We start from the raw sequence: 24168 nt of genomic DNA on the forward strand, positions 1-24168 counted from the left end.
TCACCAATTCATGTCCTTCCATTGCGCAGTGCCTGGGACAGAATTTTCCAGGATGTAGGCTGGGCTGGGGACTTTTGCCATTGCTTTGTTTGTTACCTGGAGCAGATGAATCACATCCCAATGGCACAGTTATATCTGGGTACACTCCAGCAGGGCTGGTAGGACTGAGAATGTGACAACTGGGGACATAGTTTAGTGGTTATCGTGGGGGTGCTGGGTTAATGATTGGACTCTGAGATAACTTTGAATCGATGACCACTTTAATATCTCAAAAACGTCCTTAATGTTTCCCTGTTTCTAGGACAGGGATTTATCAGCTGCTTCCATATTATCTCTTTTGGCCATAACCACTGTAGACAGAAGGCTCCTGGCTGTACGATAAGGTCTAATAAGGGATTTCAGTAGCCCTGTGTCCCATGACATGGGCCAGAAGAATGGCTGCTGTTCATTGTTGTGCATCTCATGCCACACAGGAGATTGGTCACTCTTGTTATTGCCAGAGATGCTGACTCCAAAATAGAAATCAGCATCTCCTTTGACCTTGCCAAAGTTCCTTCCTCTCCACTGACCTGGGAAAAGGGCAGGGGAATTTCTCAGGGGTTTTATGCATTCACAGGAGAATGGTGTAGCCAAATGACAGCTCCAGGTTCCACTCAAAGCCCTGGTGGGCTTAAACCACATCTCTGGGCTGTGCCCAGGGCTCTCAGGAGAGCCGCAGTTTTTAGCTGGACTATGAAGCGAGGTCAGCCTGGCTCCTGGCAGGCATCCTGCCTGTGTGGCTCGTGGCAGGGGGTAGGGCAGTGCAGGAGGAGGAGGAGGGAGAGCTGTGCATTTCGAAAAGCACATCTGGACCAGCTGTGGGGTGCTGAGCACATGCACATCTCACCTGCCCTGTCACAGAGAACCAGACCCTTTGCTTTGCTACAATTTCTTAGGGGTGTCTGGGGGCTGTTTCTGCTGGGAGCTGAGCTCTGGGCAGACACATGGGGAGTGTTCCAGTCCCCAAGGGCCATCGCTGTGGGCATTCCAGCCTGGCTATGGGCTGTGTGTCCAGATCGGCAGCAGCTTCCTGCCTCTCCCCTCCTGCCTGCCCTTGGGGCTGCAGGAGAGGCACAGGGATCACAGCAGGCATGGACACTGTCCCTGGGTGTCTCTTACCTGCTCTGGCATCAGCAAGAGCTGGGCCAGGCAGGAGACACACAGCTGGAGGTGCTGTTTCCCTGCCTGGAGCAGAGAGGACCCTCTCAGGGACAATCTGGGCCTGCTGGGCAACAGATGTGGCCTGGTCCCAAGTGTTGTGGGATGAGTTTTGAGGTGGCAGCATGTGGGTGCAGGAGGGATGTGGCTCTGCACCCCAGAGGGGATGGTCACACTGGGACCCTGCCAGGCCACGATCCTGCTCCCAGCTTGGAACTCCAGCTAGCCACAGCTAGGCTTCCCCCAGTGATGCTGCTGTGAAGGAAGATGCTGACTTGCCATCCAGGCAGCAGCCTGAGCAGGACAGAGGGCTGGGGTCCAGGCTCAGAGGGACCTGAGGGGCTGCAGGTGAGAAGGCAGGGCTGAAAATGCTGTGCTGAAAATCCTCCAAGGAGAGAGTGCTGAGAACAGGAGGGTGTCCCAACCCTGAGGCTGCCAACAGCCCTACTGGGATGGGTGCAGAGGAGCCTATGAATCTTATCCTCTTCCATGCTAAGAGCAGCCATGCAGCAGAGAGTGGCTTCATTGTCAGGGAAGGGGAAAGTCCCGTATCCATCCATGAGGTGTGAGCTGGGGGCTGGGGCTGTCCTTGCAGGTCTGAGGAGGAATGGGCTCCAAAGCCAAAGCCATTGCAGGTCTCCTGGCAGCCACCTGTGTCTGCAGCATCATCGCCCTCATTCTGAGCGTCGTGAATGTGAAGGATGTGTTTCTTCCCCCCAGCACCAAGGTAGGGTCCTCAAGAGGAGCACAGCTCTCACTTGGCTGCTGGCTGCCTCTTGGGTGTTGGATTTTGCCTGGGTTTCAGGCAGGCTGTGCTGTTTGTCACCAACATGGGGACAAAGCTCTGCACAAACTGGGGTGGTCTGGCTGAGTTTGGTCACTGTGCCTGGCCCCACAGCACATACAGCTTTTTCATCCCAGAGCACTGCCAGGAGCTTGTGATTGATCCTTGTCCCCAGCACAGCTGGTGGTGGCAATGCCACCCGACTTTTTCTGTCCTGGTGGCCACCAGTCTTGTTTGGCCACTCAAGGCTCCCCTGCCCACCGGGAGCTGGCTCTCCTGGAGCTTCTCTCGCTCTGCAGTGGGTGATGCTGCTCTGCACCCCTGATACCCCATGTCCCCTGTGCCTCCCCAGTACGGTCTGGTGTTTGACGCTGGCTCCACACACACGTCCCTCTACATCTACCGGTGGCCCGCGGACAAGGAGAACGGCACCGGCATTGTCTCCCAGGTGGAGGCCTGCTCTGTGTCTGGTGAGTGTGCCAGGATCTGTCCTCCCTCTCCATGCCCAGCTCGCCGGGGGGGCTGGCTGTGTGGCTGTTCCACACAGCAAAGCTGATTCATGCCAGGTGTGGTAAGCAGTAATTTATTTATTGGGCATTTTTAAATACCCACAGGGGTGTTTATTCCTATTGCAAAAGTGCTGCCAGGCTTTGGCACAAGGACAAGTCTCTCTGGAGGAAAGGACTAGGCTAGAGAGTGGATTTAGGGCGAGATAAATGGTACATGGAGCTGGGCTCAGAGTGGCAAAGGCCACCAGGCCAGGGCAGAGGTGCTTGGGCAGGGGGCGAGAGGGCTCAGAGCTCCCCTTGCCCTTGTGTCCTGCAGCAGCGGCGGCGAGGCAGTTACAGGTTAACTGCAAAGGTCTGGCTGAGGGCAAACTGTAACGCAAGGGGTGCCTGGGTTAATGTCAGTCATTGAGTGCAACGCCCCCGGGAAGATAAAGAGGGAGATTTCCACCCCAGAGCCTGTCCCTGCCCACTGCAGGACCATGCTGGGTTCTCAGATCCAGTGCCAGCCTCTAAAAATAGGGAGGCTGTGCAAAGGCAGCGCTGTGTGCCTATCAGCTCCACATGCACTTGCAGCAGGGTGCAGGAGAGCCTGCCCCTTCCTCAGGGAAATGGGCAACAGCTCTGTTTGTCCCCGGGCCCTGCAGGACTGGCTGGCCATGCCCAGCAGTTCAGCCTCCCCAGGATCAAGTGTGTGCTCAGCATCCGCAGCCACAGCCGCGGCCCTCCCGCTCTGTCCAGAGCAGGAGCTCCTGCGGCTGTCAGGGCGTGTGGCTGCGGCACCCGCAGCCTCCTGGCAGGACAGCTCCGAGCACGAGTCAGGGTTGGGCCTGGCAAGGTTGGGACTACCCGGGGTATGCAACAAAAAAAGCCCAGAGGCGTTTCTGGGTGGACATGTCCCTGCTGTGCTGTCCCTGCGGGTGGCACTGGGCTCCCTCCATCACCGCTTCCCTCTGGCAGGACCCGGCATCTCCAGCTACGCAGACAACCCCGCGGGGGCCGGCGCCAGCCTGAAGCCTTGCCTGGACAGGGCCATGAAGATCGTCCCGGCCGAGCAGCAGCGGGAGACCCCCACGTACCTGGGGGCCACGGCCGGCATGCGGCTGCTGAGGTACCGGCACTGCCAGGCTGGCACCGCCCGCCCTGCCCGGCGCTCCTGCGCCGCAGCCGGGGCTGGCGCTGGGGCACACGGGCTGGGGCACGGGGGTGCTGCCCGGCCAGGCCGTGGCCACGGGCAGAGCATCCCTGTCTGCAGTGCCGTGGGGTGCCCGGAGAGCCGCTGGCCGTGCCCAGGGGACAGCCCAGCCCTCTGCAGCCGCAGCGTGGCAGCAGCCCCAGAGGGGATGAGCCCCTTGGCCGGACTGGTGTGAACTTTGCCGGTGCGCCAGCAGAGCCCGCTTTTAGGGAGCGCTTTTAGGGAGAGCGCCAGGGCGCCGGGTGAGGGGTTTGGGGTTTGCAGGAGCCACCTGCAGGCAGGGCAGTGCTGGGGAGATGTCTGCGAGCAGCTCCTTGGCAGGGCACCGGAGCCTCTCGCTGCCAGCGCGGCTCCCAGAGCTGCCAGCCGGGGCCTGCATCCCCTGAGGGGTTTGTGCCTTTGCTGGCAGGATGGAGAACAGCACCAAGGCCGAGCAGGTCTTTGCCGAGGTGTCCAAGGCCATTGGGGAGTACCCTGTGGATTTCCGCGGAGCTCGGATCCTGACGGGGAGCGAGGAGGGCTCCTTTGGCTGGATCACTGTCAACTACCTGCTGGAGACCCTGGTCAAGGTGCAGCTTGGGGAGAGGGCAGGGCAGGGGGAGCAGGGAGAATGTCCCTGTCTGAGCTACAGCCAGGGTGCCTCATGCCCAGAGGAGGGAAGAATGGGGCTTTGGGGCACTGGGCAGCCAACCAAATGTCCCCTGCTGTGGTCGTGGGCTGCAGACTCAAGCCCATGAGTGTGATTAACAGGATCTTTGTGTCCAAAGCTCAGCTCAGCCTGGCCCTGTGGAGTCCTGTGCTGACACACGAGCGGATTTTGGGATCACAGGGATACGGCAGCGGCGTCAGCCTCCGGGTGACAGAGTTGCTTTTTCCCTCCTCCAAGTGTCTAGATCCCAGCAGATGTGCAGCAGCCAAGAGGCCCCACCTCAGTGCTCTGTGGAAGTGTCTGTGGGATGAGGAGGATGTGGGCAGGCAGGGGTCAAACAGGGAGCCAGGAGCACGTGGAAGGTGCCTCTGGGGCTTCCGAGGCCAAAGCTCCTGGAGGGAAGGGAGCGTGAGTGTGAGTGGCTGCAGCTCAGCCTGACCCCTGCTGTGTGCTGGGCCAGTTCTCGTTTGCAGAGAGATGGGAACATCCCCAGGACACCGAGGTGCTGGGAGCTCTGGACCTTGGCGGTGCCTCGACGCAGATCACCTTCCAGCCCGGGGTGCCCGTGGAGGACAGGAACACGTCCGTGTTCTTCCGGCTCTACGGCACCAACTACTCCCTGTACAGCCACAGCTACCTGTGCTACGGGCAGAGCCAGGCCCTGAAGATGCTGCTGGCAGCCCTGCACCAGGTGCCACGGGGCGCGGGGGCTGCTCAGCCGTCTCCCAGGGCCATGGCACATTCCCCCAGCAATGTTGGGTGTGCCTGTGGGCAAAGAGTTGGGAATTGGCAGAGGCTTGGATTTTATCTAGGGAACCCCCAAATTCCCTCATTTGGGTGGAAGGAGGTGGTGGTTGCCAGCCAGGGCTCCCTTCTCCCCCTGTCTTGACATGGAGCGGCATTTTTGTAATTTCCCAAGCCCGGCTGTACCCGCAGGGTTTTTGCTGTCACCATTCTCTCGGCCTTGCTCCATTGCTGCCCAGAGAGAGGTTTCCCAGCACAGTCCCTGCACAACTGCCCGGGACAGAGGCAGAGCCCCGTGCTGTGGGAGCCAGGGATGCTCAGGGAGCTCACAGCTGGGCTGCATCCAGTCCTCCTGGGGTGTAGGTCCTGCCTTTTGGGATGGGCTGTGGGAAGGGTTTCAGTGCACCCCAGCCCCATTAATGGCTCCATCTCTCTCCAGGCCAGCTCGAGTGCCCAGATCTCCCACCCCTGCTACCCACGGGGGTACCAGGAGAACATCACCGTGGCCGAGCTCTACGACAGCCCCTGTGTGCGTGCACCCAGCTCAGCCAGCCCTGCCCTTGTCCTCATGGTGACGGGGACAGGGGACCCAGCTGCGTGTGGCACGGCCGTGCAGAGACTCTTCAACTTCAGCTGCGGGGCGCAGTGGCCGTGCGGGTTCAATGGGGTGTACCAGCCCCCCGTGCGGGGACAGTTCTTCGTAAGCAGCTCCGTCCCCGCGCCTGGGGGGTGATGACAGAGACTGGGAATCTCATCTGCCCCTGATTGTGGAAAGGGGTGGGGAGAGAGTGATCCTCAGAGCTGGTTCCATGTGCAAACCTCTTCTATGCTGGGAGGCGGCTTCTGCCTCCTGCCATGTCCCAGCCTTCGCTGAGGGAAATGGGAAGGCCCTGTCTGAGGGAGCATGTCTGAGCTAGCTCAGAGGGCAAGAGCAGCCCCAGAGCTGTCAGCCAGCCCTGAGACTTTCTGGTAGACCATTGGGGGGTGCCAGATGCAGAACCCTGGGAATTACTTGGGACTCTGTCCCTGGGCAAGAGGGGCCCCTGGGTCTTTTTTCAGGTGAGGCAGGAGCTGTGGTTTTCACTATGTCCCCTTGTCCCCCAGGCCTTTGCTGGGTTCTACTACACCTTTGACTTCCTGAACCTGACCCGCCAGCAGTCTCTGAGTGATGTCAACACCACCATCCTGGCCTTCTGCAGGAGGAACTGGGCAGAGGTGAGAGCCCTGTGAAGGGCAGCCAGGAGCCTTGTGCTTGTCCTATCCCAAATCCCTGCCCTCAGAGCACATGCCCTGCTGTTCTCTGGGCTAGGGAGGGTTTCTGAGCAGCTCTTTCATTCCCTGTTGCACCGTGTCCCTGATGGCCCCACAGCTGGTGCAGAGCTTCCCACAGGATAGGAAGTACCTGCACACCTACTGCTCCGTGGCCATTTACATCCTGACGCTGTTGCTCAATGGCTTCAAGTTCAACGAGCACACCTGGAGCAACATCCACTTCAGCAGGCAGGTAAACACCTGTGGGCAGGGGAGAGGATGGACATGTTCAGGAGCAGCATCTCTGGAGCTCTCATTTCTATGTGTCCCTGTTTCATGGCTGCTCCCCAGGGATCCCAGCAGAGCTTCACTCTCGCTTATCCACCACCAAACCTCTGACCCAGCTCATGGCTCACTTTCTCTGCTGTGGATGTAACTGATTTTACAGGGGTCAGGGAAAAGCAGAGCAGGATTTGTCCACTTTGGTCTCTGATGTTGTTATCAGAGAGGTGATGGTGGCCCCATGACCACTTTGAACCAGAGCATGGCCTGGCCAGAATATTTCCAGGATGAGAGGAGACAGCCTCAAGTTGTGCCAGTAGAAGCTTAGTTAGGTACTAGGACATTTTTTTTCATGGAAAGGGTCAGGCTTTGGAACAGTCTGCCCAGAACAGTGACCATCCCTGGAAGTCACCATCCCTGGAAGTGTTCAAACAATGTGTGGATGTGGTACTTGAGGACACATCTTAGTGGTGAACATGGTGGTGGTGCTGGGCTGATGGTTGGACTCGATGGTCTGAAAGGTCTTTTCTGACCTTACGGATTCTACAGCCAAATTAGAAGGATTATGGGGATGGAGGAAAGCCCAGATCCAAAATCATGTGCAAGTCACAGAGGCACACCTGGATCAGAGCAGTCATCCATGTTCAGCTGTCCCTTAGCCCTGGGGAAGGGGGGGCAGGAAAGCTCTTTGTGCAGCTGCTGCTGGCAAGATGAGGTTCAGCACAGCCTGGTCCCTGTGAAACGGCAGCTGGGACAGCTCACGGGAGAGCTGCCCCTGAGCCCCTCACACCGAGCTGCTGGTGCCTGGCAGAGGTACTTTGGGATGATGCCACGTGCTGTCTCCCCTCAGGCAGCAAACACAGACATCGGCTGGACGCTGGGCTTCATGCTGAACTTCACCAACATGATCCCTGCCGAGGCTCTGCGGCACGTCAAGGGCCACCAGCCCGGCCTGTGGGCAGGGGCTGTCTCCTTCCTCGTGCTGGCCATCGTGACAGGCCTGGTGGCCGTTTTCCTGCACTGTTTCTGGAAAACAAAGTAGCTCCCAGCCTCCTGACTAGAGGCATCCTGCCCACTAAACCAGGCAGGGAAGTGGTGCAGAAGAGGTGGAAAGTGGAGAAGAATGAGGGCATTAGACCCATCTCAATTGCTCAGGAGATCTGACTGGGTCATCTCTGTGAATGTTGAAGATGACAAAGGTGTCTTGATCTCTCTCCAAGAGGAAGACTCCTTTAATCTGACTGCCAAAACCTGACTGAGATTTGCTGGCTGGCTGAAGCCAGCAAAATTCAAACTAGAAATAAAATCAGTTTTGTTTTTCAAATATGAATGTCACTGCTCAGCCTAGCACAGTTTCCTTGGCATTCCCAGTCCTGCTGGGCTGCTCTTCCAACAGCCCTGGGAGGCAACTGCCAATGGAGAGCTGTGGTGGGCACCTAACTCTGAGCAGAGAGATGACATCATCTGTATCCTGCCGTGTGCAAGATGTGCAGTATTTTTGTAGTATGTGACAGAATCTCTTCCCAAAGACACTGTCAGCTGTCTTTAAAAATACTTACTGGCATATCTCAGCAGAAAAACACAAGTGGAATTTGATTTAAGAGTTGCCAACTCTGGTGCAGGGTTTATTTTATATTCAAGTTACATAGCCAAGTTTTGTCAAGACACCAAATCCAGAACAGGTTCCAGCTCCAGGCACTTGAGTGTTTTATTTAGATCAGCAGAGCCCAGCCCAGCCCAGCTGCAGGAATTGGACAGGGCTTTCAGGCCTTGCAGCACAGCCCAGCACTGCACTTCCCAGCCAGCCCTTTTCCCAGGGCCTCCAGGCCTCTCCCCCAACCCAGAGCTGCTCTGACAGTGGCTTTCCACAACTGCCTCTTCTCTGTGCTCCAAGATCCCACCTTGGATTTAAGGCTTAAGAAAAGTGCCCAAGGCATCTGGCCAAGAATGGTCAGGTCCATAGGGTATTTGCTATGGAAGATGGTGGTCCTAACTCATGGTGTTATCCCATGAATCCCACTGCAAAGTGGTTCCAAAAGCCTTTGGAAAGAGCAGCACCTCTGGCTGGTGGAGATAAGGTTATGTGACCTGAGGGCCTGGGGAACAGGGCTCTGCCCCCTGCTCCCAGCCAGCCACCCTTGGCTTTGGGAGTGAGGCTCAGCCTTCCCAGCCTAAACACGAGCAACAAGGGAGAGGGGATGAAGACTTCCAGCCAGGAGAACCTCCTCCCACCCAGAGGAACATCTTCCTACCCAGAGGAGCTGCCACATGGACAGTTCCCACAGCCAAACCCCAGATCGCTCTCCCTGCTCTCTGCTCTGCACATCTTTGGCAGTGCAAGCACAAGGTAAAAATGCCAGGTCTGGGAACAGGCTGTAGGAAATGCCATCACTGCTGGAACTGACCCCAGTGTGGGAGATATCCACTGTCCAGGTACAGCAGAGCTCCTGGCTGGGGCACAAATGAGCTGGGACCAGTGTCTCCCACCCCTGGGGGTGCAGTCAGGCAGAAAAAGGCTCCTGTTTGCTATAGGAAGCCACAGCTGGTCTGGGTAGCAAAGCATTTGGGGAAGATGCCAGTCTTGCCATTGCAGCGTCCTTCCAGCCAGTCCTCGTTCACTGGAAAACATAAAGGAGTAGGAATGAGCCCTGGCCCATATGAGTGGGGGTTAGTGAGAGTTTTCATGGCTGGAATCTGCAAACTGCAAATCTGCAAACACTGCAAACCCAGTGCAAGCCTGTAACTCCTGAGAGTATGAACTTGAGACAGAACTGGAGAGGCCACGTTTTCCCCAATCCACCCCCAGAGCAGACTCCAAAAGCCTGGCCCAGCAGCAGGACTGGAGAGCTACCTTCAGAGAGGATATCCAGCACATCTCCCTTGCTGAACTCCAGGTCCCCCGGTCCCTGTGCCAGGTAAGAGTGCTGAGCCAGCATCCGGTAGAGAACAGGTCTGCCCGAGTGGGAGTCCGAGTCCTGGAGGGAAAAGCCAGCATGGAGGCTGCAAGGCAGAGCAGAGGCTGGAGCCCAGCCCAGCACAGACGTTGTCCCAGCCCACGTACCTGGCAGCAGAGCGTCAGCCTGCCGTCCGTCAGCTGCTGCCACACCTTCCCCAGGTCCTCCTGTCCTGACACTGTCCCCAGCTCTGTGCCATCCGGGAGCCTGTAGCTGCAAGGGTTCATTAATGCTGACCAAATCATCTCCTCTAAAGCCAAGCCTGGAGGTAAGCCCAGCCCTCTGCCACCCTCAGTCTTCACAGTCCCCTTTGCAGGCCAGCTCTGAGCTTGTCCCCTTGCACAGTGACATGGGGCCACCCCCCTGCTCAGCAGGCAGAAATGGCACTGTGGGGAGTCACTGTCACCTCCTCGCACACTAACTTGAGGGAAAGATCCTAAACTGTCCTGATGCTACTGTGTGTCCCAAGGGGTGTCACAGTCAGGGAGACCCCACCCCAGGATCTTCTGCCTGACTCTGCATTGATCCGTGTTACTGCAAAGGCTGAGCCAAGCAGGAGAACACCCAGTATGCAGCAGCTGCATCTACACAGAGTTTTTCCTTCTGTTCCCCTGTTTTCTTGACCATGGTACAGTTTCCTAGGAAAGATCCTTTAGGCTTCCAAGGCTCATAGAATGACAGAATCATAGAATGGTTTAGCTCGGAAGGCCCTTAAAGACCATTTAGTTCCAACCCCCTGCCATGGGCAGGCAAGCTTTCACTACACCAGGTTGCTCCAAGCCACATCCAATCTGGCCTTAAACAGCCCCAGGGATGAGGAGTCCACAATCTCTGTGGGCAGCCTGTGCCAGGGCTTCACCACTCTCATATGAAATAATTTCTTCCTAATATCCCATCCAACCCTGCCCTCTGTCAGTTCGAAGCCATTCCCCCTTGTCCTGTCACTCCATGCCTTTGTCTTAAGTCCCTCTCCAGCCCTCCTTGAGCCCTTTTATGTACACTGGGAGGGGGATTACAAGAGGAACGGCATGTGCTTCACCACGGGGATCACGCTGCTGCCTAACCCAAATGCCGAGGTGAGGTTTGCCCTCAAGGCAGACCGTGTGCTCACATCTCTGCTGGATCTGGGGCTTCGGCCCTGGATAAATGTCCCCAGGAGCCCAGAGGCAGCTGGATGCGGGTGTCCAATGAGGGCAATGGCTGCTGCCCCATCAGCCCCACAGCCCGTACCTGAGCGTGCCCCGCTGTGCCAGCTGAGCGAGCCGGTCCCGCAGCAGGGCCCGCAGCGCCGGCAGGGCCGGGGGCTCGCCCGCCCGCAGCACCAGCGAGCACTCGCAGCGCGCCCGCAGCACCGCCGGCCTGTCCGCGCCCGGGGAGGCCTCCCCGCGCCTCGGGGGCACCTGCGGGAACACAGCGTCGGTCAGAGCGGAGAATCGGAGTATCCTGAGCTGGGAGGGACCACCGGGATCGTCCAGTCCAGCTCCTGGCCCTGCACAGACACCCCAACAATCCCAGTCTGCGCGGTGTCCAAACGGGGGGGAAGGGACAGCGGGGTTTTCAAAGACAACTGCCTCTTGCAAAGTGGGGTGCAATGCGTGTGCACAAGAACTCTGATGTGTTTGGTGCTCCTGGTGCCTCGGAGGGTGGCAACAGGTCACCCTTGGGCTGTCTTACAAAGTGGGATGGTCGCAAACTGGGAGGAAAGACCACATGGGGGCTTCTGTTTAGAATGGGAAAGGAGGAAGGTTTTTCCCTGGTGATTTGGGAGCAGCTCAGGAATTTTGGGCAAGAGTCTTGCACTTTTCACAGCCCTGGTCTCCTGAGGCTGTGCCAGCTTCAGCCTGTGGAGCACCTCACCTCGAAGTCCATGTGGACACTGGCATCACCGGCAGAGGCATTTTCTCCCCCAGGAGGATCTGCAGAGCAGAACAAGGGCAGGGGAAAAGCCATGCAGTCAGCAGAGGCTGCGGTGGGGCCACCATCTCCCCACATCCCCCAAAGAGCAGCGTTTGGGCACAGCCTCACCCACTGAGGGCTCTGCCCAGGGATTACCTGGCTTCTGCTTCGCATGGAGGCGGCTGGGAGGCACCTGGGCAGGAGGAAGCGGAATCCCAGTGCTGATCTTCTGCAACAGAACAGCATCAGAAAGGAGACAGCAGAAAACACGGGAGCTGGACAAGGCTGGTGTGTGACAGGCTGCAGCCAGCTGCAGATTTATGGGGGTAACCCTGGGGAGAGCCCCACAGAGAGAAGCTCATTGAATGGTTGGATGAGGTGCAGCACTCAGGCTCCTGTGGGCAAAGGTTTGTGGACACTTCCTTGGCCCCCTGCTCCCTGCTGGGTTGGTGGTGGTTGCTCACACCATGCTGAGGCCTCTCCCCACCTGGGCTGCTTCACAGTGACACATCCATGGAGCAAATGCCCAAGTGTGTGCCAGGGATTCATTTGGAGGGGGAAAAAGAGCAATTTAAAAAAATCATAGCAACACCAGAACAACCATGTGCTTGAAAAATCCCTCACAGGAAATGGGGGCTGAGCTGCACCTTTGCACACTGGGCTCAGATGGAAAATGATTGGGATTATGTGTGGCTATGCCTGTGGTGGAGCTGGGAGATGAAGTTCTCCCGAGTCAAACGGATTTTTCCTACTCCTAACTCTTCTGTTTTTCCCACATAAGAGCACCTGGTCTTCTGTCAATAGTCTCAGTGTTTCATACTCTCCAGTTGTCCCATCCTGTGATAATCTTAGATAAATGTCCCAAATGTATGTCTTGGTCCCTCCCTCCTCCTGGTTGCAAGGTTGCCAGCTCACCCATTTATCCATCCTTGAGGCAGGCTCCAGGAGAGAGCTCGGGATGTGCAGCTTCTGCAGAGGGACACAGAGCAGAGCAGGGTGAGAGAGCCCAGTGACCCCACCCAGCCCCAGCACTGCCTGTCACCCTATGGCCACACCAGTGTGCCCAGGGGACCCGGGGTCACCCCCAGCCACCCCAGTGCCCTGTGCTCAGAAACTGTTGGACAGATTCCAAGGGTCCTTCTGCAGCTTTTCCTGCTGGGAGCAGAGCTGCTGCTGGAGTGGCTGCAGTGGAACAGGCCAAACACCCACTCTGCTCCCAGGACAGATGCTCAGGCAGAGAGCAGCAAGGATGGCCAGGGATACCAGTCCAGCAGCATTTCTGCATCTTCTGACAATCACTGCTGCTCATTTCAACTCAGCATTGCAATTTTTTGCTTACAGTGCTTTTTTTTCTGTCGAAAATCTATTTTTATTTTTTCTACATTGAATTTCACCCAGCACTTCACTGAGCAGTCAACTGGCACATCCAAATACTTGTGTAACTGTTCCCTGTTAGCTCCAGATGCTTCAGGCTCTATCCCTATTCCTATGTCACTTAGGAATATGCTAAATGCTGATGTCACAGAGGATTTGCTGTGGGGATATCCGTTCTTTTTAAAAATGAAAGAAAGAAAGAAAAACCTGTTCATTTATACCCAACCTTTAATTCTGTATTTTTACCAGTCCTCAGAGAGCTGCCTCTCTTGCTCAAACACCTCACTGGTTTATAGTAGTCTTATGAAGAATCTTGTGACTTTTTTTGAAAGATAGGCAGGTAATACATTCACTGAACCCAATCCGGGTATAAAATGGCTCTTTCAAAAACTGAGGTAAACAGGTGAGAAATGGCTTCTGCCAACAAAAGATCTTCCATGTTGTATTTATCTGTTTCTATTCAGCCTCTTTACCCTACAGCTCCCTGGCCTGCAGGAAGATGTCAGCTTTGCTGGGCTTTAAGTCCTTAGGTCTTCTCTAGAGCCCGTCATAAAACCTGCCTGCACAGCTGAAACCCTCCCCAAAGCTTCCCAAAGTTCATTTAACAGAGGCACTACAGACCAGGTAAGGACCAGCCCATCTCCTCTGCTCCATCAGAGCTCTCAGGGGACAAATCCTGCTCTAAATGATGGGCCTTGGTGAGGTCTGGTGTCCTACAACTCCACAATAGGATCCCCTATGGTGGAGAGCCCGAAAGCCAGCCCTGTGGATCTACAGAGGTGAATGGCAGAGGCTGGTGAGAGCCCAGCACCAGGAAATCTGGGGGGTGTGGAAAGGAGCTCCTGAGCTCCTGCCCTGCCCTGCAGGGTGGCACAAGGACTATGCTCAGGGGGCTGCATCCCCCACGTGTCCCCGGGGCTGTGTCCATCACCTTCCCCCGGGGCTGTGTCCCCCCCCTGTCCCCGGGGCTGTGTCCCTCTCCTGTCCCCGGGGCTGTGTCCCCCCTGTCCCCGGGGCTGTGTCCCCCCCCTGTCCCCGGGGCTGTGTCCCTCTCCTGTCCCCGGGGCTGTGTCCCCCCTGTCCCCGGGGCTGTGTCCCCCCCCATCCCCAGGGCTGTGTCCCTCTCCTGTCCCCGGGGCTGTGTCCCCCACCTGTCCCCAGGGCTGTGTCCCCCCCCGTCCCCGGGGCTGTGTCCCCCCCCTGTCCCCGGGGCTGTGTCCCCCCCCTGTCCCCGGGGCTGTGTCCCCCCCCTGTCCCCGGGGCTGTGTCCCCCCCCATCCCCAGGGCTGTGTCCCTCTCCTGTCCATGGGGGCTGTGTCCCCCACCTGTCCCCGGGGCTGTGTCCCCCCCCGTCCTCGGGGCTGTGTCCCCCCCCTGTCCCCAGGGCTGTGTCCCCCCCCTGTCCCCGGGGCTGTGTCCCCCCCCTGTCCCCGGGGCTGTGTCCCTCACCTGCCCGTCGTGGATGGCCGTGGCCCAGCCGTCTGCCCCTCTGCTCAGCACAAACACCAGGCTCCCGGCCGCCACCTCCGGCCCCGCCGGCTCCTCGGGGCGGTACCGGGACACCACTCGGTGGTAGCCGGACTCGGCATCCCTGCGGGGAGAGGAGAGCACTGCACCGGCCTGGGGCGCTGGTGCTGACGGCTCTGAGCCACCACACTGCACCAACCCCAGTGGCACGGGCTCTAAGCTGGGGGTGTTGGGAAATCGTGATTTCCACTGCTGCTCCTCGGGGAGCAAAAAAGCAAAACTGGGAGCAAAAGGGGCTTGAGAAACACCGATTTGCCAAATGCAGCTGCATTTTCATTGTACTGATAAACACTGTCAAGATCAAAACAATTATTCAACTCAGCCCTGAAGTATTGCTGGTACAATATCACCAAAACAAATTCCTTCCTTGGGGTTTGAACATGATTTTGGCTCAGGACATTAGGGCTGGTAGTGAGTATTTGGAATTGTCCTGGGAATTATGATGGGAAAGCTCAACATCCTCTGCCACAGACCTGGGCAGGTCCCACAACCTCTCTGCTTCCATTCCCCAGCCATGCCACGATCCATGCCTGTCTCCCAAGACACTCAAGTCCTGCAAACTGCCCAGAGGCTCTTGCAGGGATGCAGAGGACCTGCAGTGTCCCTTGCAGCCACAGAAGCCTTTGTACGTTTGTTGTTCACTCCACCCCTGGTGAGAAGTGGGCGTGGAGCCCTCGGAGTCTTCACACAAAGACTCTGGAGAACAAAAGACTTTCTGAACAGTAGTGAGAGAAGGGTTAGACCGAGGTGGGACTGAGCACTCACCGCAGAGCATCGGGACTGGGTTCATAAAAGCCCTGTTTCTGTGGGAGAAACAACAGGATCTGTTTGTAACAGTGCCTCCTGCAGCAGCAGTGCCACCTTATCTCCTGACTGTGCCATTTCATCTTTACTCTTGACCCTATTTGTCACTCCACAACACCCAGAAAAAGTCTGCTGCTCCACATCTTACCAGGATGCATCTTCTCTTCCTTACCCTCCCTCTTTATCTCATCAGGAAGTAAAAAAATCTCTTCCCCCTGCCCTGGTTCCAAGGAACTCCCAGCACAGTGCAAGGCAGCTGTGCTCACACAGACACATTTACTGAAGTGATGAGCAGACACACGCTGAGCACAGCAAAGCACTGCTGTTTTGACATGGTGAGGAGTCAAAAATGCCTCTCTAACGGGCTGGAGATTCCCATCACTGAGTGCCTTACAGCTGGTGCTGAGCCTGGCTCTGAACATCCCCATGGATGCAGGCTGGTATTGCACTGGTTTTTCTAAGAGTCCACTCCTCCCCCGATGGTGTTTGGATCTGAGCCCCCTTCTGGAGCTCTGTGACAGCTCCATTCCTCCTTTCACAGCCCTGTCCTGCTCACCTGAGGCCTGAGAGGCTCGAAGCCAATGTACTCATCGTTGGGAATGATGGATGAGATCACCTGTCAGAGAACAAAGCAATGAGTGAATCTTTGCTGGACGAACAGACCCCCAAACTTCATCCAAGATTATCTGCTCAGACCCATTTCCTTCCTGATCCCAAGGTCAGGCAAAGTGTAGAGCTGTGCACACAGTGGGAGAGGCAGAGCTGGATTCCCAAGACACCTTCAACCATTTGTGTCCCCTTTTTTTCAGTCTTTCCAAGGTTTCTTTAAAAGTATGTGAATTTATTACTTTCCCTTTCCTTTATTAGTTTTGGAGCTCTCTGTCCTGACTGCACTGGTCACAGAAGGGGTCAGAGAAATTCTCTGCTGCCTTGAATTAAGGGATGGGACAAAGCATTTGTCCCCCAAGTGCCCACCTGTCCCACTGGGAACGCAGGACTGAGCAGCAGCAGGCTGGGACAGTGTGCCCCTCTTAAAAATATCATTGTCAGCAAAAGGGCAACCACAGGTTCCCAGAGAACCTGCTCAGCCCTTTCAGACTTTAAAGTGACCAAGATTGGGAAGGTATGTTAGTGCCAAAGTGCATTTTTTGGCAGAAGGGGTGGCAATTCTAACAAATTTTGGCTTCTGTGTCCCAGCTGCCTGGACTGGCTGCAAGCACTGCCCATCCTGCTCTGGGTCCCCCCACATCACTGCTCTCTGGAGATGGCAGAGGCAGGATTTTTTCTGCTGCTGTTAATCTTGACAATTATGTGCCTGTTACCTTGGGTTTACCCAGGAAATCTTTTGAATCCAGCTGCTCAACTTCCTTCTTTCGTGGTCTGAAAAGCTCCCCAAGAGGAACCAGCATGGGCTCTAAAAACAGGTGGTCCTGGGGTGGGGAAAGCAGGCAAAGGAAAAGCCATCAATTCATACTGAATGAAACATCAGAGCACTGAAAAGCAAATACAGCTCAGGTGTGCAAGAGCAGCTCCAGGAAGACATTGGGGCAAAAATTTCGGTTGTGACCTCGAAAAAGGCCACTCAGGCTCCACAAAAGCAGGAGCAAACTGAGAGCTCAGCAGCCCCTCACCAGTGTGGAGGCAAGGACTGACACTGCTGGAATGGGGTGGGTGGGAAGGGTGCAGTGCAGGAAAGTTTATTAAACAAATCTTCTAAACAGCTTTTCTATTTGACTTCAAATGTTTTCTCTGTTCAGCCACTGAGTAGCCTGCTAATAGCAAATATAAACATTACACTAGAAAAGCACTAATGTGATGCCAGAAGAGATGGTCAGATTAAAAACAAAGCATGAAGGTAACAAACTAATGAATCCATCAGGAAGAGCAAATCAGAGATTTGCAAATGTTTCCAGATCATAAAGGAGTCTAACAGGAAACTTTTACTTAGAAGCAGCCCTAGAAACACTTTCACACCCTACTTAAGCTCCAAAAGTGATTGACATCAATATCTGAGCTTCCACCAATTGTTCCTGAGGCCAAAGGGACTCAAAAAAAGTCAGCCAGTGCCATGAAAAGGGAGACTCTCCAGACCTGCACTTGAAACACTGCACAAGGCAACTGGTTTTGCAGGACAAGCACAAATGGAACTGAGCTCCTGAACATTAGGGACCGGGAAGCAACGTCCCCAGCCTCAGAGGTCATCCCAAAATTCTCCAGTATGGTGTTTCTGGGCAGTGAAGCACCTGGTGCTGATGGAGTTCCTCGATCACCTGAGGCACTGGTTCAGCAGAGCACCATGTGCAAATGGCTTAGACTGTGTTAGCAGGTGGCCAGGCAGGTGGGTGGATGGCAGGAACACTCAGACAACTTTCAGCAGAGATCCCTGAAGGGAAGCCCGATGCACGCCCAGGAACTCACGGAGGTAGCCTTACCTGCACCCGCTCAAGGGCCAGCTCCAGGATTGCTGTTCTTCTTTCAGGTCTCCACACAACAGCCTTCTCTAGGGTGACTCTGGCCTCTTGCCACTGCTGCAGGTGGCACTGCACTGCTGCAGTGCTGTACAGCACCTGGAGTGGGCACAAGGAAGGGACTCAGAGGGCTGACACATCCTGCTGAACACAGCCCAGAAACAGGGACAGGGACTGAAATATCACAAATGCAGCAACAGGAGAGGTGCTCTGAGCAGCATAGCTGGGAAAACTTCACAATCAGAAAGCAAAAAGATAAAAGCTTGGGTGTGCTGGAGCTGCTGGTCAAGGTGAGGAGAGACATGGGGACAGCAGGTGAAGACTCTGGTACCACACATTTTAAATCTGATCCTTCCTGCATCTGAAAGGCCAGGAAGCTTTTCTTGGGTTTCTTTCTGCATGCAAATACATAATGGCTTTTTAATTGACTCCCTGTCACTGCAAAATAACTGAATTGAAACTACTTCGTGTTGCAGTGGGCTGTGAATGTGCGAATTGTCAACTGTAGCTTGTCACCCTTCAGCAGCATGTCAGTGTGTTCCTGGGGAAGCGCAGGCTGTGGGAGTGTTGCAGACAGGGTGTTGGGGAGCTGGGGTCTATTTTGAGAGTGGGAGATCTCTCCCTGTCACTGGCCAGCACTTGGTGTGTGGGAAAGCTGCTGGGCCACAGGCAGAGCGCTGTCAGACAGCTCCTTATCTCCTGTGATAGGGTTATCAGCTGGGAATTGAGGTGTGTACCTGGCCGAATGCCCTGCCCAGGACAAGGCTGGAGCTCACAGGATGCTTTTCCTTTACTCCTTAATCATGGCAGTAGAAGACTCTGTTTGGGAGTGTGGGGAATGGAGACCCAGAACATGTACAGGAACTGCAGGGACAGGCCCTCCTGGGGAGGCGAGGCAGCAGCTCTCACTCTGTCAGAAGTGCTACAGCCTTGCAAGAGGCAAACATTTCTGGGTTTGCAAACCCTGCATGCATCTCCCACGAGCAGATCAGCTGCAGCACGTGAGAGGCCACACACGGGGAAAGCTGATGGCGCAATTCTGCTGGAAGATGATGTTTGTGGATTTTGAAGAATGAGCTCCTGGTCAGAATGAGATCCAGCTGAATCAGGATGCTGATCCCAAGTCTGGAGGGCCAGCACGGTGCCAGCACTGGTGATGCCTGGAGTGAGGGGTTGTGTGTCCACAGCAGGAAGGGCCCCAGCCTCCTCAGGACACTCCTGAGCCCTGCCCCTTTCCCATGGAACTGCTCACTGCCAAGAGAAGGCAGCGCCGTGGCACTGAAGCTGTTAAAGCCAGGGAGGTTTGGGTAATACCACGGATGCCAGGGATAGCTTCCTCCTGCCAGGTATAAGGTGCATGAAAATTGCCCGAGATGCTTGACTGGAGTTACACAATGACTCCTCACTCTCACGGAAGTAAGGAGTTAAATCCTCTTTCCTGTATCCACCTTTCAGTCTGTGCCTGTGGACTCAGAAAAAACTAATGACCCCTTCCAGTAAAGGACAGTTTCTAGGAATCCTTTGCATATGTCCAAATATTACAAAAATTTACAGTCAGTTCAGATTTTGAGCTTCCTTGAACAGGATGTGGCAGGTTGGCTCTGTGTGGCAGTAAGAGGTGCAGGATGAAGCACTACAGGGACAAACAGGGTGTAAGTTCAGACACAGAAGGAATATTAAGATCAGTTGCTGCAGCTGGAAAGAGGCTTCCATGCACCTGAATTTCCCAGAGCCTGCATTATGCATCAGCTCTGTTCTCATCTGTCAGTGTTTCAACCTCTCTCAGCTCTTAGAGCTGAGGAGCTCATGAAACTGATGTGTATTTACATGCATGGAAGTGTAAATATTACACAGAATCCCAGACTGGTTTGGGTTGGGAAGGACCTTAAAGCTCCCAGTTCCATCCCCAGTTCCTTCCATAGACCAGTTTGCTCCAAACCCTGCCCAACCTGGCCCTGGACACTTCCAGGGATGGGGCAGCCACCTCTTTGTCTACATATAGAGAAGATAAAAAACCCTCAACATACAAATTCCTGTGCACCTCCTCTGAACAATTATACTTTTCAAACTGCATCATTTGCTAAACTTTCCAGAGATTGTGTTGGTTTACAACTTTTATGATTAAGTTACTTTTAAAAAAGTGCAAGCAGAATTTTTTTACAGTTCTAATGTAGTTTCTCAAAAAAGTCTTGTGTCACTAATGCCTGCTACTGACACCTCCAACAGCGTGGAAGGACTGCTGAGCCAGGCTGACTCTTACCTCCCAGGCATAGAGGATGTGCCTCAGCCCCAGCTGCTTGTAATCGATGAAGGGATTTTGTCTGAGGTGACTGAAGGCCATGTGATAGTCAGAGAGAGCTTCTTCATACCTGCAACGCAGAGGTAGCACAGGAAACTGAGCCTGAAAAAGCTGGAGACTGTTTAAGAAGCTCAAAAATCACACAAGCAAGTAACACGTGTTCTGCTCTGCAGCCTGTGCAGGGAGAGCTGCACCAGACACGTGTCACCTTTGTAAAGAACAAAGATTATCCACTGCTGGGAGCTCCTTGCCTGTCCCAGCAGGTGTCCCAGGAGGACCGAGGGCTGGAAACCTGGCTGATGGGGAGCAGGGAGGGCACACACATGGCCAGAGCATCAAAATTGAGAAACTTAAGATTTAGAACCTCAAAATTTAGAAATATAGAGAACCTCTGAGGATAAGGAGGGAATTTGTCTGAATTTACACCAGATATGCAACTGAAATCCACGCAGGTGCCCACTGAGGCTGCAGGTGGTGAAAGGAAGGGTCCAGGAAGGGCTGTGCAGTGGGCACCCAACCAAGAGAAGGTGCCCAGGTGGGTGTGGGTGGGTGGGAGCAGCTTCTGATGAAGGAAGGAGCCCGGGAGTGCTGGAGGCAGCTGCCAGCTGTGCTGCCCCTGCCGTGGCTGTGCTTGGGGCACGTTTGCTCTGCTGCTGGTGAAGCAGCTCCAGAGAGCCCTGTCCGGGGCTCCACCAGCCCCAGGCACAGCCCCTCCACTTGAGAAGCCAGAACTGCTCACTTTAACTCCCTCCCAGAAATAAAGACAGGCATTTTGTGGAGGTTAAGGTCTGGAAAATATGAGGAAAACAACAGGAAAAAAAATAACTGAACTCAAAGGTAAGATCAGATCTATAAAATACTTCACCCAGCTCGTTGAGGAGGATGTCACTGTGATTTAACTGTGATTGTGGAAACAATGAGTAATCAATCCCATGACACTTCTGGAGCAATCTCAGTATTTTATCAGTGAGACTGAGATCAGGCCCCCGAAGTCTGCTGGCAGGAGAGTGTGCAGGCTGCATTTTTAGGAAGGCCAGACTCATGTGAAGCCACACCAAGCAGCACAATTACATTTTTTTTAATTCCCAAAGAAAATCTGAATGACAACATAACATTGTGGCATCCAGGAGTCTCTGTGTGTGTGGGACAGCAACGTCATGTGTCAGCCACCCCTGGGGCCCCAGAGCTGTGCAGCTCTTATCAGAGATAAGACTTGCTGACCTGTGACAGGGTTTCCAAGGCCAAGCAGACCCTGTGAACCTTGTAAGGTTGCTGGAAGAAGTGAATTTTGGAATCAAAGAATCATTTAGGTTTAGGAATAAAGCAGGACTGAAAGGAGAGAAGCAAAGACTGTGCTGGCCGTGCACTTCACTCACATTTCCAGCTGCAGGTGGACAAACCCTCTCTGGAAGTAGCCCACAGCCAGGGAGTTGTCCTTCGAAATGGTTTCATTGAATGCCTGAGGAGAAAAGCACAGGCACATCCCAAGGATCAGTTGGGATCTGTCCTGTCAGTGCCCAGGCACTCACACCCAGCCAGCCATATCCCAGCTGCCCTCAGGGAGGCTATCCCTGGGCTCCTGCCCAGCTCTGAGGGGCTGGACACAGCTCCCAGTCATCTTTTGGGTCTTGGCTCTGTGTGAGCTGAGCTTCAGGTTTTTACCCCTCGTTGCTACAATGGACTGAACATAAACAAGCTGCGTTGGCCATCTGGCTTCTTAAAATGGGAAAACTGTAGCCTGAAGCAGAGTTTGCCAGAACAGTGGGAGCAGCGGGACTGGCCAGGCTGGGGAAGGCTGATGTGAGGAGTAAGGAAAGGGTGAGAGGGAGAAAGCTGCAGGGCTGCCCACAGTGACCTCTACATCAGTACCTGTGCTTCAGGGTCACAGATAAATAGAGGTGAGTGCTCGCAGAGCTGGCAGCAGCTCGTGGTTCAGTGTGCTGGGAGAGCCAAGTGTCCTACTACCCTTATCACTGCAGACACCACGTGGAGATAGCAGCTCCTGAAAGCCCAGCCTTCCCTGACTCTGCCTGCACAGGGACAGCACTGCAGGGTGAAACCGTGTCTCCGTGACCCCGCACACACCTTGCTGGAACCGTCTGCCTCACTGGGCCATAAATGAAATAACAACCGTTGATCTACACAGAAGTAGAGCTGAGCTTCTTCCCAGTCACTGCCCCTTGACTGGGACTGGGAAGTCTCTCCTGGGCACCACTGCCATGTGCTCACTGTGCCCCAAACAGCCACTGCCCTGCCCAGTGCTCCACGGCGCTGCCCCAGCCCCCCTGGCACAGCCTCAGCTCTTCTTTACGCTGCTTGAGGAAAGGTTTAGCTGCATCTCCTCACTGCAGACAGACAGACAGACGGATGGAGGGATGTGCAGACATGCCAGGAGCTGTCACAAAAAGGCTTTTCCTCAGGGGACCTCCTCTCCCTTCCCAAGGGTGGTGGTTTTCCAGCACAGCAGCTTTGTTCTGGCAGTTTCCACCGCCAAGCAGCATTTTTGTACTTTCAAAACACACCCATCTCACATCTAAATCCATGCCTACTGAACAGCTATTGGACAATCCTTTTCCGGCTTTGATTTAAAGCTACAATACATTTTAAATTTATTGTGCATGTCCAGTGGGTTGAGGTCTTCGCTTGGAATCAGGCTGCCTGAGCTCTAGAGGTGTGGTTTTCACATGATAATGAGCTAAATTCACCTAAAGGACATAATTTTAATTGATTTAGCTTAAGCAAAACTTGAGGTACATTGTCAGATGCAGTTTCTGGTATCTAATTTGAGAACTCTCTACTATCTTGTTTCAAAATTATTCTGCAACACTTTGAAATTTCCCACTTTTCTGGGTTTTCATAGTATTTAGAGAACCATGGAATCACAGAATCATTAAGGTTGGAAAAGGCCTCAGAGATCAAGTCCAACTTCTAACCCAGCATCACCGAGTTTACCGCTGACCCACGTCCTCAACAGTCACATCCACCTTTTTAACCTCAACCTTTTCAACTTTTCTAATATTCACTCCACCAGATCTTTTCCTTGAACCAATCACCCTTCAACATCTCCACTCGCATTCCCGCTGGACGCGGTAACGCTGGATTTCAAACCCAGTTTCAGCATCACTCCCTCCGAGACGGACACGGGGCAGCCGAGCCGCCCATCCCCGGACCCCCCGTTCCCCCGGTGCTCGCCCGGCCCGCTCACCCTCAGGGCCGCCTCGGGCCTCCCGGCCAGCAGCTGCACGCAGCCCATGTTGAAGCAGATCCTGGCCGGAGGCTCGGCAATGCCGCCGAAGGTGTCCAGGGCAGCGTCCCAGTGCCCGCGGTCCGCCGCCCGCACGGCCTCGTGCCAGCGCCGCACCAGCTCCCGGTACGCCATGGCCGGGCCGCGGGGCCGCGGGGCTACGGGGCCGCGGGGCACGGAGCCACACCTGCCGCTGCCCGCCCTCACCTGCGCCTCACCTGCCGCGGCGGGGCGGGGCAGCGCGGCCACCTCTGCCCGCTCCGCTCCGCTCCTCCCCCGGCGGCGGGAGGGGACACGGAGCCCCGGAAGGGGGGACACGGAGCCCGGGAGGGGACACGGACTTGAGAGGGGCGGAGAGGGGGACACGGACCCCGGGAAGGGACACGGAATGGGGGAGGGGGGACACAGAGCCCGGGAGGGGACACGGAACCGGGGAGGGCGGCGGGAGCCGGCGGGGCAGACCGGTGAGGGCGGCGGCCACACCTGAGCGGGCACTGGGGGGATGCTGCTCGCTGAGGGCACCACAGGACACCTGGCCAGCCGCCAGAAGCGAGCCCGCAGCCCCGGTGCTGCCGCAGCCAAAATACCGCTTCGGGAGCTTCTTTGAATAAGATGTTTAATGTAAGTTTAACCTGAATGAAATAGTAAATATTCTCACGGCCGTGTGTAGTGCAAGTTAACTACAGTAAGTACGGTAGGTGTAGCCGGCCCCGTGGTCTGGTAAATACGGTAGAGCCCCCCCTCCCCCCGGTCACGCGCTGCCGCGGGCGACATCGCCCCCTGCCGGCGCTGCGCGTCAGTGCCCCGGAACAGGAGACCGGTGGGGGCGCGGCGCCGCGCGCGAGACGCTCCGGAGGCGCTCGGGTTTGCCGCGCGGAGCGGCGGGGAAGGCTTTGAGCGCCGGACCGTGGCTGTGGGCGCTTCCGGCCGGTGCCAGGTGAGTCCCAGGGGCGGCTCCGAGCGGGCCCGGGCGGGGCCGCCGGGAGGGAACGGG

The 24168-nt window shown here is 55.6% G+C and overlaps 3 protein-coding genes across 3 annotated transcripts in view; 2 read left to right on the forward strand and 1 right to left on the reverse strand.

Moving 5' to 3' along the window:
• Positions 1-1804: 1804 nt before the first annotated feature.
• On the forward strand, positions 1805-7650 carry ENTPD8 (ectonucleoside triphosphate diphosphohydrolase 8; the record flags this gene model as incomplete). The annotated part of the gene is made up of 9 exons (XM_082295161.1): positions 1805-1924; positions 2334-2451; positions 3448-3598; positions 4092-4251; positions 4792-5022; positions 5515-5775; positions 6180-6290; positions 6445-6579; positions 7459-7650. The coding sequence occupies 9 exons, from the start codon at positions 1805-1807 to the stop codon at positions 7648-7650; spliced, it is 1479 nt and encodes a 492-aa protein (XP_082151287.1).
• A 1484-nt stretch (positions 7651-9134) lies between these two features.
• On the reverse strand, positions 9135-23309 carry NOXA1 (NADPH oxidase activator 1; the record flags this gene model as incomplete). The annotated part of the gene is made up of 15 exons (XM_082295162.1): positions 9135-9226; positions 9460-9583; positions 9670-9775; positions 10793-10962; positions 11420-11478; positions 11615-11687; positions 12374-12427; positions 14282-14423; positions 15125-15162; positions 15720-15779; positions 16486-16593; positions 17596-17730; positions 19892-20000; positions 21307-21389; positions 23136-23309. The coding sequence occupies 15 exons, from the start codon at positions 23307-23309 to the stop codon at positions 9135-9137; spliced, it is 1527 nt and encodes a 508-aa protein (XP_082151288.1).
• Positions 23310-23991: 682 nt separating this feature from the next.
• Positions 23992-24168, forward strand: part of EXD3 (exonuclease 3'-5' domain containing 3) — a gene marked incomplete at its 3' end in the record, with an annotated part of 212792 nt that continues 212615 nt past the window's right edge. Inside the window, exon 1 of the mRNA XM_082295346.1 lies at positions 23992-24111. The remainder of the gene's footprint in view (positions 24112-24168) is intronic.

The sequence above is a fragment of the Coloeus monedula genome, assembly GCF_965178545.1.
Source record: "Coloeus monedula genome assembly, chromosome: 21".
NCBI classification, from domain to species: Eukaryota; Metazoa; Chordata; class Aves; order Passeriformes; family Corvidae; genus Coloeus; species Coloeus monedula.